This window comes from Suricata suricatta, chromosome 5 (assembly GCF_006229205.1).
Source record: "Suricata suricatta isolate VVHF042 chromosome 5, meerkat_22Aug2017_6uvM2_HiC, whole genome shotgun sequence".
Lineage (NCBI taxonomy): Eukaryota > Metazoa > Chordata > Mammalia > Carnivora > Herpestidae > Suricata > Suricata suricatta.
Genome location: NC_043704.1, coordinates 142,361,598 through 142,376,440, shown reverse-complemented (window position 1 = coordinate 142,376,440; position 14,843 = coordinate 142,361,598). Strand labels below are relative to the sequence as shown.

The 14,843-nt window shown below is 39.2% G+C and overlaps 1 protein-coding gene across 3 annotated transcripts in view; it reads right to left on the bottom strand.

The window, feature by feature from the left end:
- Positions 1 to 3,697: 3,697 nt before the first annotated feature.
- RBMS3 (RNA binding motif single stranded interacting protein 3) overlaps positions 3,698 to 14,843 on the bottom strand; it is a 676,668-nt gene continuing 665,522 nt past the window's right edge. For all 3 annotated transcript variants that reach the window (XM_029940376.1, XM_029940377.1, XM_029940379.1), the window contains 2 exons: positions 6,690 to 6,770; positions 3,698 to 3,829 (listed from right to left, as the gene is read on the bottom strand). In XM_029940376.1, coding sequence (XP_029796236.1) covers positions 3,698 to 3,829; positions 6,690 to 6,770 — 213 coding nt within the window. The remainder of the gene's footprint in view (positions 3,830 to 6,689; positions 6,771 to 14,843) is intronic.

Sequence of the window (14,843 nt, the reverse complement as noted above, 5' to 3'; positions counted from 1 at the left end):
GGGGGGGAAAAGAGGTGGTGGTGATGGAGGAGGGCACTTGTGGGGAAGAGCACTGGGTGTTGTATGGAAACCAATTTGACAATAAACTATTTTTTAAAAAAAAGACTGTAGTCCTGCCTCTAGAAAATGGTCACATCTAATCTGAGTGCATCTGTCATATTCAGTATGTTGAGATTACATAAAAGAACAGAGCGGGGCCTGTATCAAGTATCCAGAGCAAGCCACATTAACTTGCTTGTGTCTGCTTTCTTATGAATGCTTCCTCTCTTCGGGTAATCTTGCACCCCTCAAACTTGTCCCAGAGAAGGGAACCCAGGTGCTTACATGACACACATGCCCAGCTCCATTCCCACTATCTTCCTTGAACGGCCCTACAGAATCCCGTGTCTTCCCATAATCAGGCTTTCTTTGGTTTTTATCTTATCTGCCTCGGTTAGTAGCATCAGTAACTCCGTGGTTTTGTTTGGCTTTGTAAAGCCCTGTTTTCCCTTTACCCCCTCCCAAGCTTACCCTCACCCAAGGCCCCATTACACTTGCCACCTCTGACTTCAGATCTTTGTTCCCTCTTGTCTGAACCATTGCAATAATAGGACTATGTCCGTTGCTTCCAGATCTACTGTCTACCTTCCCTGGAGGAGCATTTGTACAGCAGAGGACATGGTGTCCAAGCACCTTAGTCGGGCATCTGGTCTTAGAATCTGGGTCCAATCTGCTTTTTTACCCTACTGTACTATTCTGAATCCACTTCTCAAAGAAGCTCTCTGAGTTTTCCCACCTCTGGACTTTGGCCAAGCTGTTAACTACACATGGAACATACAACCTCCACCAAGACTCACCCAATTGAGAAAAATCAAATGCATTCTCCTATTACTAGAGTATTAATTTTATATATTTTATTTTTTAAAGTTTATTTATTTGTTTTTTGAGAGAGACAGAGAAAATGAGTGGGAGAGGGGCTGAGAGAGCAGAAGAGAGAGAATCCCAAGCCGGCTCTGTGCTATCAGGGGTGGATCCTGAGGCAGGGCTTAAACTCATGAACCGTGAGACTTGGGGGTGGGGGGGATGCTTAGCCGACTGAGCCACCCAGGCGCCACACCCACTCTAGTACTTTTTTGTTAAAGGGCCCTGTTCATTTTCTTCCTTGCAGCATACATATCCTGTCTGTGTGTAAAGCCCGTACTGGATTGTAACTCTGGAGGACAGGGATCAGTCTCCCAGAATAGAAACTGGCATGATGCTGGAAACTACAGGTGTGGAGGTGGCTGGGGAGACTCTCACGGGCATCTGTGAGGCGCAGAGATGCTCTCTCTGGGTCAGGCAGAGCATCCCCTTCCCCACTACACCAAACAAGGGTCACAAAAGGTAGGACAACCCTCAGAAAGAAGAGAAAATCCCACTGTGGGCGGCAAGTGGGGGCAACTGAAGCTGACGGAAGCAGGCAGGGAAGACAGAATGGTCCAGACAGTTGCAAGAAGGGGAAATTTGTATCCTGAAAGCCATCCTCGAAACACATCCCTTCATACTCATATATTAAATGGTGTTATTATTTAGAAGGTTGAGAGCCTTCCAAAGCTTTTGTGGCTCTCTTCGAATAAATCCAAGACTGACTGCTCTGCAAAAGGTCAAGTATCCAAGGAATAAGGGCTCTATACAACTGCATGTTGACTCTGCCTCCTACAGTTCCCCCAAGTTCACCACATTCCAGCCACAGGTCTCCACTCTAGGGTTTTCTTCTCCACATCTCTCCAAGATTAGCTTGTAATTATCTTTCAGATAGAGGCCTTACCTGACACCAAGTCTTAGGTGGTTATCCTGTCACTTTCTATCCCAAGAATCTTTTTTAAGTATTTGCTTTCCAATTCTGCTTCTGATTGTTTGCTGACTAGCCCACGGACTGTGAGTCTACTTCTACCAGGAAGGAAACTCCAAGAGAGTGGGGAAGGCACCTGCCTCTTTCAATCCCTGGTGTCTGGAATTCTATGGGTCACAGAGGAGGTACTGTATCAATAATTGTTGACTGGGTGAATGAAAGAATCTTATGTACTTATTTATTTATTAAAATTAAAATTTAATTATTTATTTTTGAGAGAGAGAACATGAGTGGGACAGGAGCAGAGAGAGGGAGTCACAGAATCCAAAACAGGTTCCCGGCTCTGAGCTGTGATGAGCTGTCAGCACAGAGCCCAACATGGGTCTCGGACCCACGAACTGTAAGGTCATGACCTGAGCTGGAGTCAGATGCTTAACCGACTGAGCCATCCAGGCACCTCAAAAATGTCTTTTATTTATCCAGACAGCACTAAATTGTTAGCAAGAAGGGTCTAGGATCACTACTTTCCTCAGTATGCTCTGAAACCACAAAAGCCAGCTTCACCTACTCACCAAGTGCTTCTGGCAAATATATTAGCTCTCATTTCCCACCAGTGTCTCTCACTGTGTTTCCACACAGCCATTCTCCGCTCCTTTCTCATATATTACCCTCTGAACAGAATGAAAATATGCTTAAAACAGAATACCAGAAACCACCATAGTGTTTGCTATGTGTAAAGTCATTAATGTAGGCTATTGGTGAATTAAAAACAAAAAGAACAAAAACACAAACTACTTTATTCTCATGGATCTTTTCTGAAAGTTGTTATGTAATAGTAATAATAACAATAATAACAATAATTATAATAGAAGTTAAGTCACATTATGAGCACATTTAATTTGGAGGACTGCCTTTAGAACCTAAACTAGGTGTAGAAGACTCCATTACCATCTTTCAACAACAAACAAATATCTCCACATTGCAATTAAAGAAGAATGATCAAGAAATGGGAGCAACATTCTGCAGACAGGAAGGAGCTCTTAGGAATTCTCTATCCACCAGGGCTTTGACTGTTACCCATAAATTGGGATAGTCTATCTACAGCTATCTATCTATCTATCTATATCTGTATAGAGACTGAATTTTTGTTAATTCCTTTGGTTTTAAAACCTCTCAAGTTGTAGTTTACATAATTACTCAACACAAAGCCAACTGTACTTTACAAGTGATTTAAAGATTTGCGAGAGTAATTCTGATACATGATTTTTGCTTTATCACTTAATTCCTGAATAAGACTCTATGTTGTTTTGTATTTACAGTATCCCTTTTCATGAAGCACTTTGCTGGGTGTTCAAGGCAGTTCTGCAAAGGGAGTGTTACTGTCTTCTTTTAAGAGTACAGACTCACTATCCGGTTTCAGAAGGGGGATAATGGAGTTTTCCCATAACATGTAGTGGTAGATTTTTTAAAAATCCCCGTTTCTGTATTTAAAGCTTGGGGACGTACCCCTACATTAACTCTGGGCTTGGCCATGTGACTTGTTTTGGCCTCTGGGGCAGTAGTAACTACATCACAAACAGATTGAAAAGTGCTAGTCATGATGCAATTGCTTCCATTATTCAACCAAACAGGCAACTAAAACCCAGAAGCAGAGCTGTGAAAATGACCATCAGCTGTCCCCAGATGCTTGAGCAATTCTCATCAAGACCAGAAGAAATATTCACCTAAGGTCAGCTCAAATTGCCGACCCACATAATCATGAACTAAATACATGCTTGTCACTAAGGTTGGGATGGTCTTTAGTTCCACAATCACTAACAGATACAACACGAGAAAATAGTGTCAAGATGGTTGATCTTGAGGGAAAGAGCTTAACATAGCCCGAACTTACTTAGACTGTTGGTAAGAATATGCAGGTGCATGTTCGTTGGATGTGTCCACTGCTATCTGTTGCTGCTGACCACTGGTGTCCTGGGATGAAGGTGCCACTGTCTGGGGAGAGGTATCAGCAACAACACCCTAAGGAGGCAAATAAGAAAGAACACAAAAGCCTTACTGGCTTTAGCAAAGGGCCCTCTTTCAGATGGACTATAGGAAATATCCCTCTTCTATTTGGCTTGAGTAGAATTGCACTCAGCCAAATGAAGCCACAAGAAGTACTCAAAGGAAAACCACAGAGCCTGTTTGGATACAGGCTGAGAAATTCACTCCAATGTGTCACCAAGAAGCTTTGCCTTCAGAAGTCCCTAGAGCAGTCAAATGTTCAGAAAATCATCTTCACCATAGTTAGAACTGCTGTTTTTTAAGTTTTTATTTATTTATATTGAGGGAGAGAGAATGTGTGCATGTGCATGTGCGTGTGTGTGAGTGAGGGGCGGAGGGACAGGGAAAAAGGGAGAGAGAGAGAGAGAATCTTAAGGAGCCTTCCTGTTGCCAACATGGAGCCCAACGCTAGGCTGGAACCCACTAAACTATCTGGCAAAACAATGGACTCTGACCTAAATAAACCAACCAACCAACTAACAAACATAAAAAGACAAAAACCTACATAAAGCTTGGAACTCTTTTAAAACAATACTGTTAAGTAGGCTTTCCCTTCAGCAATTTGATTTATTTTGTTTTGTTTTCTACAACATAAACTAGAATTCTTTTCGAGGTTTCAGAAAACAAATGCAAAAATATCCTTAATTTTGATTTGCTACTTCCCTCACCCTCTCATTTGTCACGGATGCCAAAAAGGAGTGGATTGGATAGACGTCTGATTCTGAGAGAGGCCCAGGGGGTAGGCATGTGGGGGCATCTCTCTGAAAACATCTCTTGGTTTTACTCAGAGCCTTGGAGACCTGCTGTGGCATCAGCTTTCAAACATTCTTGGCCAACTCTCCTGTCCCTCACTAAAGGTCCCTTAAATTGTTCCTTTGAATCCAAAATTCTCCCTATATTACCTCAATCTCTTTTTCCCTAACATACTACTTGGTACACATTTTTCTGAACCTCCCATCAGTCTATTTGTGTGTATGTTGGTGACATTTTCAGTGTTTTACATGGGTGCTTTAACTTATAAGCACAAATTCAAAGCAATGTACAACCAGTTTTCTTAGTGAAGGAAATTTTTTTTTTTTTTTTTTTTTGGTAATCTCTATGTCCAATGTGGGGCTTGAAGTCATGACCCTGAGATCAAGAGTGACGTGCTCCATCTACTGAGCCAGCCAGGTGCCCCAAAATACTTCTTTTTAATGATAGACTTCTTCTTGAACTGTAATTAGACTGTTTCCAACAAATAACATCGTCAGATGTGCCCCATTATTTTATAGTCATCAAAATTCTCAAATTCTGTAGATAAGAGTATCCATACGTCAGTGTAGGCAAAGAGAAATGCAAGTATGCTGAAAGTGCCTAGATTCGTTAATTGATGACCTAGATGCTTTTTGGTGGTCAAATATAGCAAAAAAAATCCCAAATCCCAAACAAAGAACCCCCAAAGGTATTTTAATCACATACTCTTTTAAATTCTGAAAAGCCAAATAAAACTTGTTTAATACTGACACATTCTTTGGGGCCCACGTTTCTAGAGCACATAGAAGATTTAAAATTGTACCTTCCTGGTTTCCTAAATTACACGATGGTGTAACCTTCTGTATCTTCCAAACCGTGGTACTAGCAAACATCCATCACACCCCAAAACAAACAAATACGTCAAACATTTTGTAAGATCCAATAAATTCCGCAAAGCTTTTCCTCTGTAGCTCCAGAGGTTGAAAATGTCATGGTAGGAGGGGAGCCGACCCCCTAGTTTCTGGCCAACTCATGAGGAAGCCAGAGCATGGACTCCAGAGGGGTCCCAGCGATGGGAAGAAATGCACTGTAACCATAATGACAAATGTCATCAGGAGGTGAGGTGACGGGCAAGAGACAACAATGGCTAGAACTAGAGAGAAGTAAACCTGTCTTAGTATTTCACCACTAGCTGCACAGCTCTATGCTCCCTCCCCTCCTATGTCACTTGCTGGCTCTGTTGAGTAAAATAACGCGTACAGGCAGTGGATTCAGCCCAATGGAAAGAGAGTAGAAAAGGGACAAAGCTTCCCTTTGAATGCAAAGTCCCAAAGACGAGATGACTTCATCATTTGAGGTATCCAGAGCAGTAAGAGTGGTGCAACTTTTTTTTTTTTAATCCATAGGAAGCCACAAATCTGCCAAGTTTCATGCACTAAAGCAGTGGCTGTGAATCCTTGATACATATTAGAATCACCTGATATTTAAAGAAAAATCCTGACATCCAGTTAATACCCCAGACGGATAAATCAGAATCTGGGGACAGGACCCAGGCATAAATATTTTTAATGCTGTCTAAACAATTGCAGAAAATAATATGCAGAAAATTTTGAGAACCAGTGAAAACTAATGTGAATATAGATTCCCAAGGGATCTTGTTAAAATACAAATTCTGCTCCAGTAAATCCAGGTGGTATCTCAGACTCTGCATTTCTAACAAGCTCTCCCGTGACGCCAGTGATGGTGTTGGACCAGGGACCACTCTTTGAGGTGCAAGCAAAATCATTGAAATAGTTGTAAACTTTTTTCCCTTCCCTATTTATGAGTATTTGTGGTTAACGTCTGAGGGGGGGCAGTGATTTGGTCTCTGAACGTTAAATATACAAGTGATACTCCCCTCTTAACTCTATAGCAAATCAGCTTATTCCATGTGCAAAACAAAACATAGGCATGTTCGAGTACTTTCATATAGTGAGCTTGCAATTTCACATTTTAGAGCAGCACCAAACCACACATAAGGACTGCTTGGGTTATAGGGGACCACAGTATTTGTGGCTGAGATCTGTCATCCCTACCTCTTTCTAGAAGACAGAGACAGACTTACTTCAATAGAAACAGCTGTCGGAGGCACAGGCGTGTACTGGGGAATGTAGGTCCCTTGCATAGGAGCCGCAGCAGTCATATACTAGAGGGAATCAAAGAGAAATGCAGGTGAACTTGAGATTGCAGCCAGTGAGAAAAGGCGATATCATATGAGACTGTTAAACTCTATTTCGATAAAGAATGAAGCAGTTCCTATTAGCACAGAATGGCCTTTGCTTACTGATTCAGCACCAACTCCACAGCATCATCCCCCTTCCCCAAAACAGGGTACATTAGATCCCAGCATTTCGCTTTCACATCTCAAACATACATTCCATAAGGGTAGGGATGATGTCTGGTTTTTTTTCTTCTTCTCATTTTATCGCTAGCACCTGTCACACAGTAGGCTCTCAGCAAATCATTTGTTGAATGAATGAATCATCATATTGTTAACAATCATTTCTTTTCTAACTAAAAGAAAGGAAAAATTGAGGAATAATGCAGGAAATACGTGTGCAGCAATATTCAGATTTGGCGCGTGTTCTCGTTTTGTCATTTTCATATAACTTTTTTTTAGGTACAAAAGAAAGAGTATTATAGATCCTGACAGATCTTCTTCATGCCCTTCCCCCATTCCATTTTGGGGTCACTGTCAGTATTTCCTTTTCAACTCCTTGAATTATCCAAATGTTCCTCACTTGGATGGACAAGGAAACAGTCAACCCATTTTACACTAAGTTGTAGTATCAGTAAAGCATGCATTAGGAATAACCGGTATTTTTGCATTGCAGGAAGGGAGCCCCAAGAAAATAACTTGCTCACCTACATAAGCAAAAATTCCATATTTGCGTTTCTAACACACATCTCCTTTGCAAATTCAACATTGTTCTCTTTGTGAATATAGAATTTTCTATGGAATCAATTGCATTATGGAGCTTCTAGACTTGACCAACATCACAAAACGTCAGAGCCAGAATCATCTACTGACGACAAGTTTCCTCCATTCGTGAAGATTAGAGAAATGATTTTTATGGGAAACTGCAAGCCTCGGATCCTTTATCCATCTAAATTTGCTGAGTTCAAATACGAATGTTATGCACAAATATGCAAAACCTAAATTACTACGTTTTGTGTGTACCTTGGTACTTTCGGTATCTAAGTGACATGATGGTTCTGAATCAAGGGAGTTACTGTTGTTGCTTAATATTCATGGAGAATCATAGCAATTAAGCAATTTTGGAATAAATATATCTCCATCCTAAACTCAAAACCATCTTACTCTATCTATTCGCCTTAATGAAACAACCCTAAATCAAACAAACCAAACTGTTGTCTGTAATCCATATGTAGAACTGATAACTGCATAACACTAGTAATAATGACTACGCAATAACTAAGTTCAATTCCTATCTATGCAAAACAGCCTTGTAACTTAGACCACAAGCAACTATTTGAAAGGCCTAGAGATACTACTAATTTAGCTTTATAGTTGAAAATCACCAGAGATTCCTATGCGTTCTCACAGCATCCATTTCTTTTCTATTGAAATTTTCCAGACTGTCATCTCCTTAAAGGGATGAGTCAAACTTCTCATGTCTTTGTATTTTCCAACAAACCACACCATGCCTGATGCAGAATAAATAATTGTTCAACAGCTGAAGAAAAAGATAGAAGAAAGCATTCTAGGCCAGTTACGAATCTTGTATGCCCTTCTCTTAGCTGTTAATAATTGTGAACTCATTGTGTATATTAATTTCAATACCCCCATAATATGTTTATATAGCCTTAAAAACACTTGAGCCAACTCTGCTCATCACTACCCTTGGGTCTTTAAGCAGACATACGTGTTCAGGTATCCCAGGGCTATCAATTTTTCAAATAAGTATAGAACTCTTGGAGTTACATTTCAGCAAATATTATTCCACATCTAGAGCCCGATGGCCGGTGTCTGCCTTGCCAACAAAACTGCTCTAGGATGTATTTGGGAATAACAGTTCACTGGCCATTTCAGGTTTGCTTATACAGTTTATGAAAGCCCTTAGAGAATTCTCTGTAATATCTTATTTTTGAATGCTAGCTCGACTGAGAAAACAGCTTTCTGTTTTTCCAGTGCATTTTGGCAATGTTGCAGAATGTATCTTCTTTTGTGATATTGACATAAAATAAAAACTCTGAGAAATCAAGTTTTATAGCAGCCTATTTAAAGCTTATTAAACCAAACTTCTCTCTTTCCCCCTTCCTTCTCTCTTCCCTCCCTCCTGATAGTACCTACTAATTTTGCTTAGAACTAGTGCTCTAAGGAGCACCTGGGTGGCTCAGTTAAGCATCTGATTTCAGCTCAGGCCATGATCTCATGGTTCGTGGGTTCAAGCCCCATGTCAGGCTCTGTGCTGACAGCTCAGAACCTGGAGGCTGCTTCCAATTCTGTGTCTCCCTCTTTTTTTGTCTGCCCTTCCCCTGCTCTCTCTCTCTCTCTCTTTCTCAAATATAAATAAACATTAAAAAAAAAGAACTAGTGCTCTAAGGTATATACTTTCAAAAAATCCTTCTTTAATTGAACCTCAGAAGTCTTAGATTTGTAGCAAGGCAGAGTATATTTTTGCCAACTATGAATTTATATAAGCCCAGAGCTGAGCCTATTGGGGCTCATGATGTACCTTCTGGTGATGGTTTTCCGAGATTTATAATATACTAGTAAAAGAATACCTCACTGATTTAGGTATTTTCTACTCCAAAGCTAGTGGTTCTAAGCTTTGCAAATGGCCTAATAAGTGAGAGCGTATCCCTGGTATGACAATAGGACATCGCTGGCACTTACCTACAGGACTACTTAGATCTGTCCCTGTTCTGTCTGTCACCCTCAGGAGCCGTTTCTGTGAGCTCGTAGTAGGGGCCTGGCCTGGGTCATTCAGAGCAATGCTCACTGGTTCTCTAGCTCACCGGTTCACTCTTGTCAAACTAGAATTCTCGGGCAGTAGAGTTAATGAAAAGCATTTTATGTGATTCTTAGCTAAAGTTCTTCAGATAACTTGGAGTAATTCAAAACCTCATGTGTTTTGTTCAGTAGAACTGAATTGGTATATTTTCACAACTCCCATTTTATTCAGTGAAGTTGTTAACTTCTGAGGGCACAACTTGATACCCATCTTCATTTTTTTAATGTTTTTTATTTATTTTTGAGAGAGAGAGAGAGACAGCGTGAGCAGGGGAGGGTAAGAGAGAGGGAGGGAGACACAGAATCTGAAGCAGGCTCCAGGCTCTGAGCTAGCTGTCAGCACAGAGCCTGATGCGGGGCTCGAATCCACGAACCATGAAATCATGACCTGGGCCAAAGTTGGACACTTAACCAACTGAGCCACCCAGGCACCCCTACTCGTCTTTTCTTTAGAACAATGCTGTGAGCTAGGTGGAATGATTCACCCATAATCTTAGCTTTGATTCAGAAGCCAAGACCCCATGTGATGGGAATAAACTTCAGTTCTTCTGACCCACGATTGAGCATACAATTCTTTACCTTGAAATTAAGTAAATAAAGTCCTAAGAGTTTCCTTTTGGTTATTCCCATTTAATATAGAGGTCAGGTCGGTTTTGTTGTTGTTGTTAATGGGACGTTAACTGGAGAGCCAATTAAGAAACATGGAATGATATGCCTTTGGTTAATATTTTTATTGCCATTTAATCTCCATACATTTATTTTACTTTATACTCAGAATACTTCGTTTCCTTCCAGGAACTATGCTTAACTTATTTGATAATCTAACATACTTTTATGCTACTCCTCTGAACAGAACCAGTAGAGATTTTATAGTATAAATGACATCAGCTCAGTTCAATGTATTGTGTGTATCTTCAATGAAAACAAAATCTTTATGGTTGCTTTTTTTTGGGGGGGGGCACAGAAAAGATAATAGACAGACCTTGAGAACACTTGAAAATTAGGGATAGACTTATTTTAAACAAGTCAATACTGTATAATTTATTCCCCATAAGACTATTATTTCTGTATAAACTTTTGCAATAAAATTCTTCAGTAGTAGACGCATATTTCTAGGGTGAAGCCTCAAGAAGTGACAGCTTTGCAAAATTAGGGATGAATTCTTACCGGAAATGGCTACACCTACGTGTAAGATCAACTCTCAGCTTTAGGTAATTGGTGACAAATAACTCTGAACTTTCTTAGCAAGCACAGTTTGATTTCCTTAAGAGCACAGATCAACTAAAGTCAGACTTAATAATCCAGGCTGCACAAACACTGTTTAGATCTGGATGCCTCAGAGACTTCTTTTATTTTATCCAGCTAAGAAATGATAAAAGACTAAGAAAATGCCCTGTGATATAAAAAGTCTGCCCTTTTGACTTGACGAATTCCCATAGATTACTTATTAAAACCATAACAAGAATGGATGTATCTTCTTTAGGCTAATTTCTTTTATTGGTATGTCTCAAAAGCTAGAAAATATCTGCCACCATTCTTTTATGAGTACAAATTATTTTGCATATTTTTTGATACAGTGGGGGACAGGAACCACATTCCAATGAGATGATATGGATAAGCCCATACAATATTTCCTTGTTGGTAGCAACTCAAAGTTTAGACATTAATGGAGAAATTTTATTTTCTTGGTAAACAGCTTGATTATTTTTGCATATTCTAAAAGCACTGTATTTTCACATGTAAGTTTGAAAGAGACCTGAATAGCCATTTTCAAACCCACAGAATAAATTCCAGACTCCATTACTTGTTCCAAGAAGTCTAGACACTGCATCACCAAGATAGTTACACAAAGAGAGGAAAAAAAATGGTGAAATTGGGAGAGGAATTGTGTTTTTGCCTATTTAAACTAAAACAAACTGTTTCTGTTACTGTAGAATCATTGATTATTTCCGAGGAAACAAAGAAAACTCCACATTTTTCGCTCTGGATTTACCTTCTCTTCCCCCACCAAAGCAAAACAAATATGTTTTATGTATTTCCTGTGAGGAAATTTTCATTAATAATTTGTAGAGCAAGGAATTTCCTACATTTGAATTTTTGAAAGTTCTTAAAATAATTTGTCAAACTTATTCGTTTGGAGTTGTCTTTATGCTGCTTAGATTTTAAATTGGTGTTTCTAGTCCTTGCTATAAAATTCTTAAAGCTGCTTAACAAATTTCAGAAAGGGGAGTTGTCCAGGTACTATCAAACCTGGAAAGTCACTAAGGATATAGGAAAGTTCCAAAAATGGAAAGGAAGGAAGTTAAGCAGAAGAAAGCATTATCATGGTAGGAGATGCTAACAGCATACAGTATGAATTACTTTCGAGGTCCGTTACTGTCTAATATCTTCTAAAAAGGATGCTTGAGGGGGTGCCTGGGTGGCTCAGTCGGTTGAGAGTCCGGCTTCAGCTCAGGTCATGATCTCACAGTTCGTGGGTTCGAGCCCTGCGTCGGGCTCTGTGCTGACAGCTAGCTCAGAGCCTGGAGCCTGCTTCAGATTCTGTATCTCCCTCTCTCTCTGACCCTCCCCTGCTCACACTGTCTCTGTCTCTCAAAAATAAATTTAAAAAATTAAATAAATAAAAAGGAAGCTTGAGGATCTAGGAAATAACCTGGGTTGGGTGCATGGCTGGGAGAGAGGCATGGCGTTACCTCAGATAGAGGTATTCTGCAGTGGGAGGGCCATGTTTCTTGGATCTGTAAAATTCTATCATCTCAGAGCTGGGGAGAAAGACCTGGATGCAGGATGGCCATTTGGTATCATTTCACACGCTTGCTTTGACAAAGTAGTAACAGCTGCCTGGAGTGAAAATCTAAGAATATCTTCTAAGTCTCCATGCTACTCAACGAATGAGAGACCATCCACAGAGAGAAGGAAAGCTGGAGAGATTCTCCTTGAAAGGAAAAAGTACCCACTTAGGGCATGAAAAGGCTGGACTCCTACATGGACCCCCACTGCACAGTCTTTCTATATTCTTTCTACTTCTGGAGAAGTCATTCTGGAGAATGACATGGATCCCCATCCAGAATAATGATAATGAATGCTTTCATAATGTTTTATGTTAGTGTTAATTTATAAGGTAGAAATAACATAGACATAACAAAAGTAGAAATAACAAAGTAGACAGTTGTGTAAAATTAAATAATTATCCCTGAAGAGGAGGTGGAGGTGGAAACAGATAGTGACATATACTTTGCTTACTAGGAGTAAAAACACTCACGGAGGAAAGATGGCCGGTGAATGGCTTGATAAAAATGGAAACCCAGAATTCTTAGGAGTATGTGATCTATATTATCTCACCCAGTTCCCCAGAACAGTGCTAAACATAATCCACAGAGAGGGGTGCATTAAACTATTCAATGAAAAACAGACATTGTCATCATTGTATTCTGTGTGGCACATAGTGAAGAGAGTAACAAGGAAGAGTCTTGGAGGTTGTTCTCAGCTTGGAAATTTACAAAACCCCACCCCTCTGTAGTGAGTAGTTATTCCCATATAATCACAGGATAAGGAGGCCTTCATTTTGCAGAGAAAGAGATTTTCATGAATATATTAGAAAAATCCCAAGCCCATTAGGTTTCAGCTTGTGCACAAACAAGGTAGTAATAAAAATAAGATACAGTACTACGCAAATGTACCCGATTAAGACATTGTGTCTTAAGATTTGAACTTGAAACAACTTTATTTAGGCATTGTGAATTCTTTCCACTCCCTCAAGTTTTAAAAAGTATTTGTTTTATTTACTTATTTAAAAATAATTTTTATAATTAATGAAGTTTAGCAAGGTTGCTGGATATACAACAAAAATTATTTCTATACATCAGCAGCAGACAATTAAAAATGAAAGCTAAAATGATACTAGATAGCGAGCATCAAAAAAATCAAATATCTAGATATAATTTTGAGAAAAGGCATGGAAACTTCTATACTGAAGATGAGACAGAATTAATGACAGGAATTAAATAAGGTTTAAGTAAATGAAGAGATATACATCACATGCATGAATTAGAAGACTCAATATTTTAAAAATATTAATGCTCCTGAAAAGAATCTATACATTCAGTGTAATTCCAATAGAAATTCAAGAGCATTCCTGGTAGAAGTCAATAATTCACTTTAAAATTTATATATATATATATATATATATATATATATACATATATATATATATATATATATAGTCAGACACTTCAGTAAAGAGCATATCTAAATTCCAAAAGGCCACTATGCATATGAATACATAACCTCACTCACTGGTCATCAGGAAAATGCAAGTTAAAAGTATTATTTTATAACCCTACACTCCTACCAGGATGGTAAAAACGACAAAAAGTGAAAGAAGCAAGTGTTGGAGAGAATGATGAAAACTTGAACTCTCATACACGGCTAGTGGGAGTATAAATTGGTACACCCACTCTGTGAAGCTGGTAGAAAACCTACAGACTTTCTGAACAAACAATCCACTCATGTGGATTGTGTGCACAATAGGAATTCTTTCAAATGTATACTAAGAGGGACGCCTGGGTGACTCGGTTCATTAAGTGTCTGACTTTGGCTCAGGTCATGAACTCATGGTTTGTGGGTTCAAGCCCCAGGTCAGGCTCTGGGCTGACGGCTCAGAGCCTGGAGCCTGCTTTGGATTCTGTGTCTCCCTCTCTCTCTGCTCCTCCCCTACTCATGCTCTGTCTCTCAAAAATAAACACACGTTAAAAAAATTTTTTTAAATGTATACTAAGAGATCTGTACCAAATATTTGGAGCAGCACTATTTATAATGGCTCCAAGCTAGAAATAACCTAGATATCCATCAACAGTAGGATTAATAAATTGTAATATATTTATATTGTATGATGATATAAACAATAAAAAAAACCTTGCTCTACAAATATGGATGAATCTCACAGATATAATGCTGAATTTTTTTTAAAAAGGCCCACATAAAATCCTTCATACTGTGTGATTCTATTTACTTAAAGTTTAAAAAACCAAAACATATCTATGCTGATAGAAGTCAGGGCTGTGGGGACTTTTGTGGAGATAATGAAGGGACAGGGACACAAAAGAGGCTTCTGTAATAACCGGACCTTTTATATCTTGATCTAGATGGTATACACATGAATATCCACCATTTTACACATTCTAAAACGTATTGATCTGTAAACGTATGAATTGTGCATTCTTCTATACTTTTATACTTCTA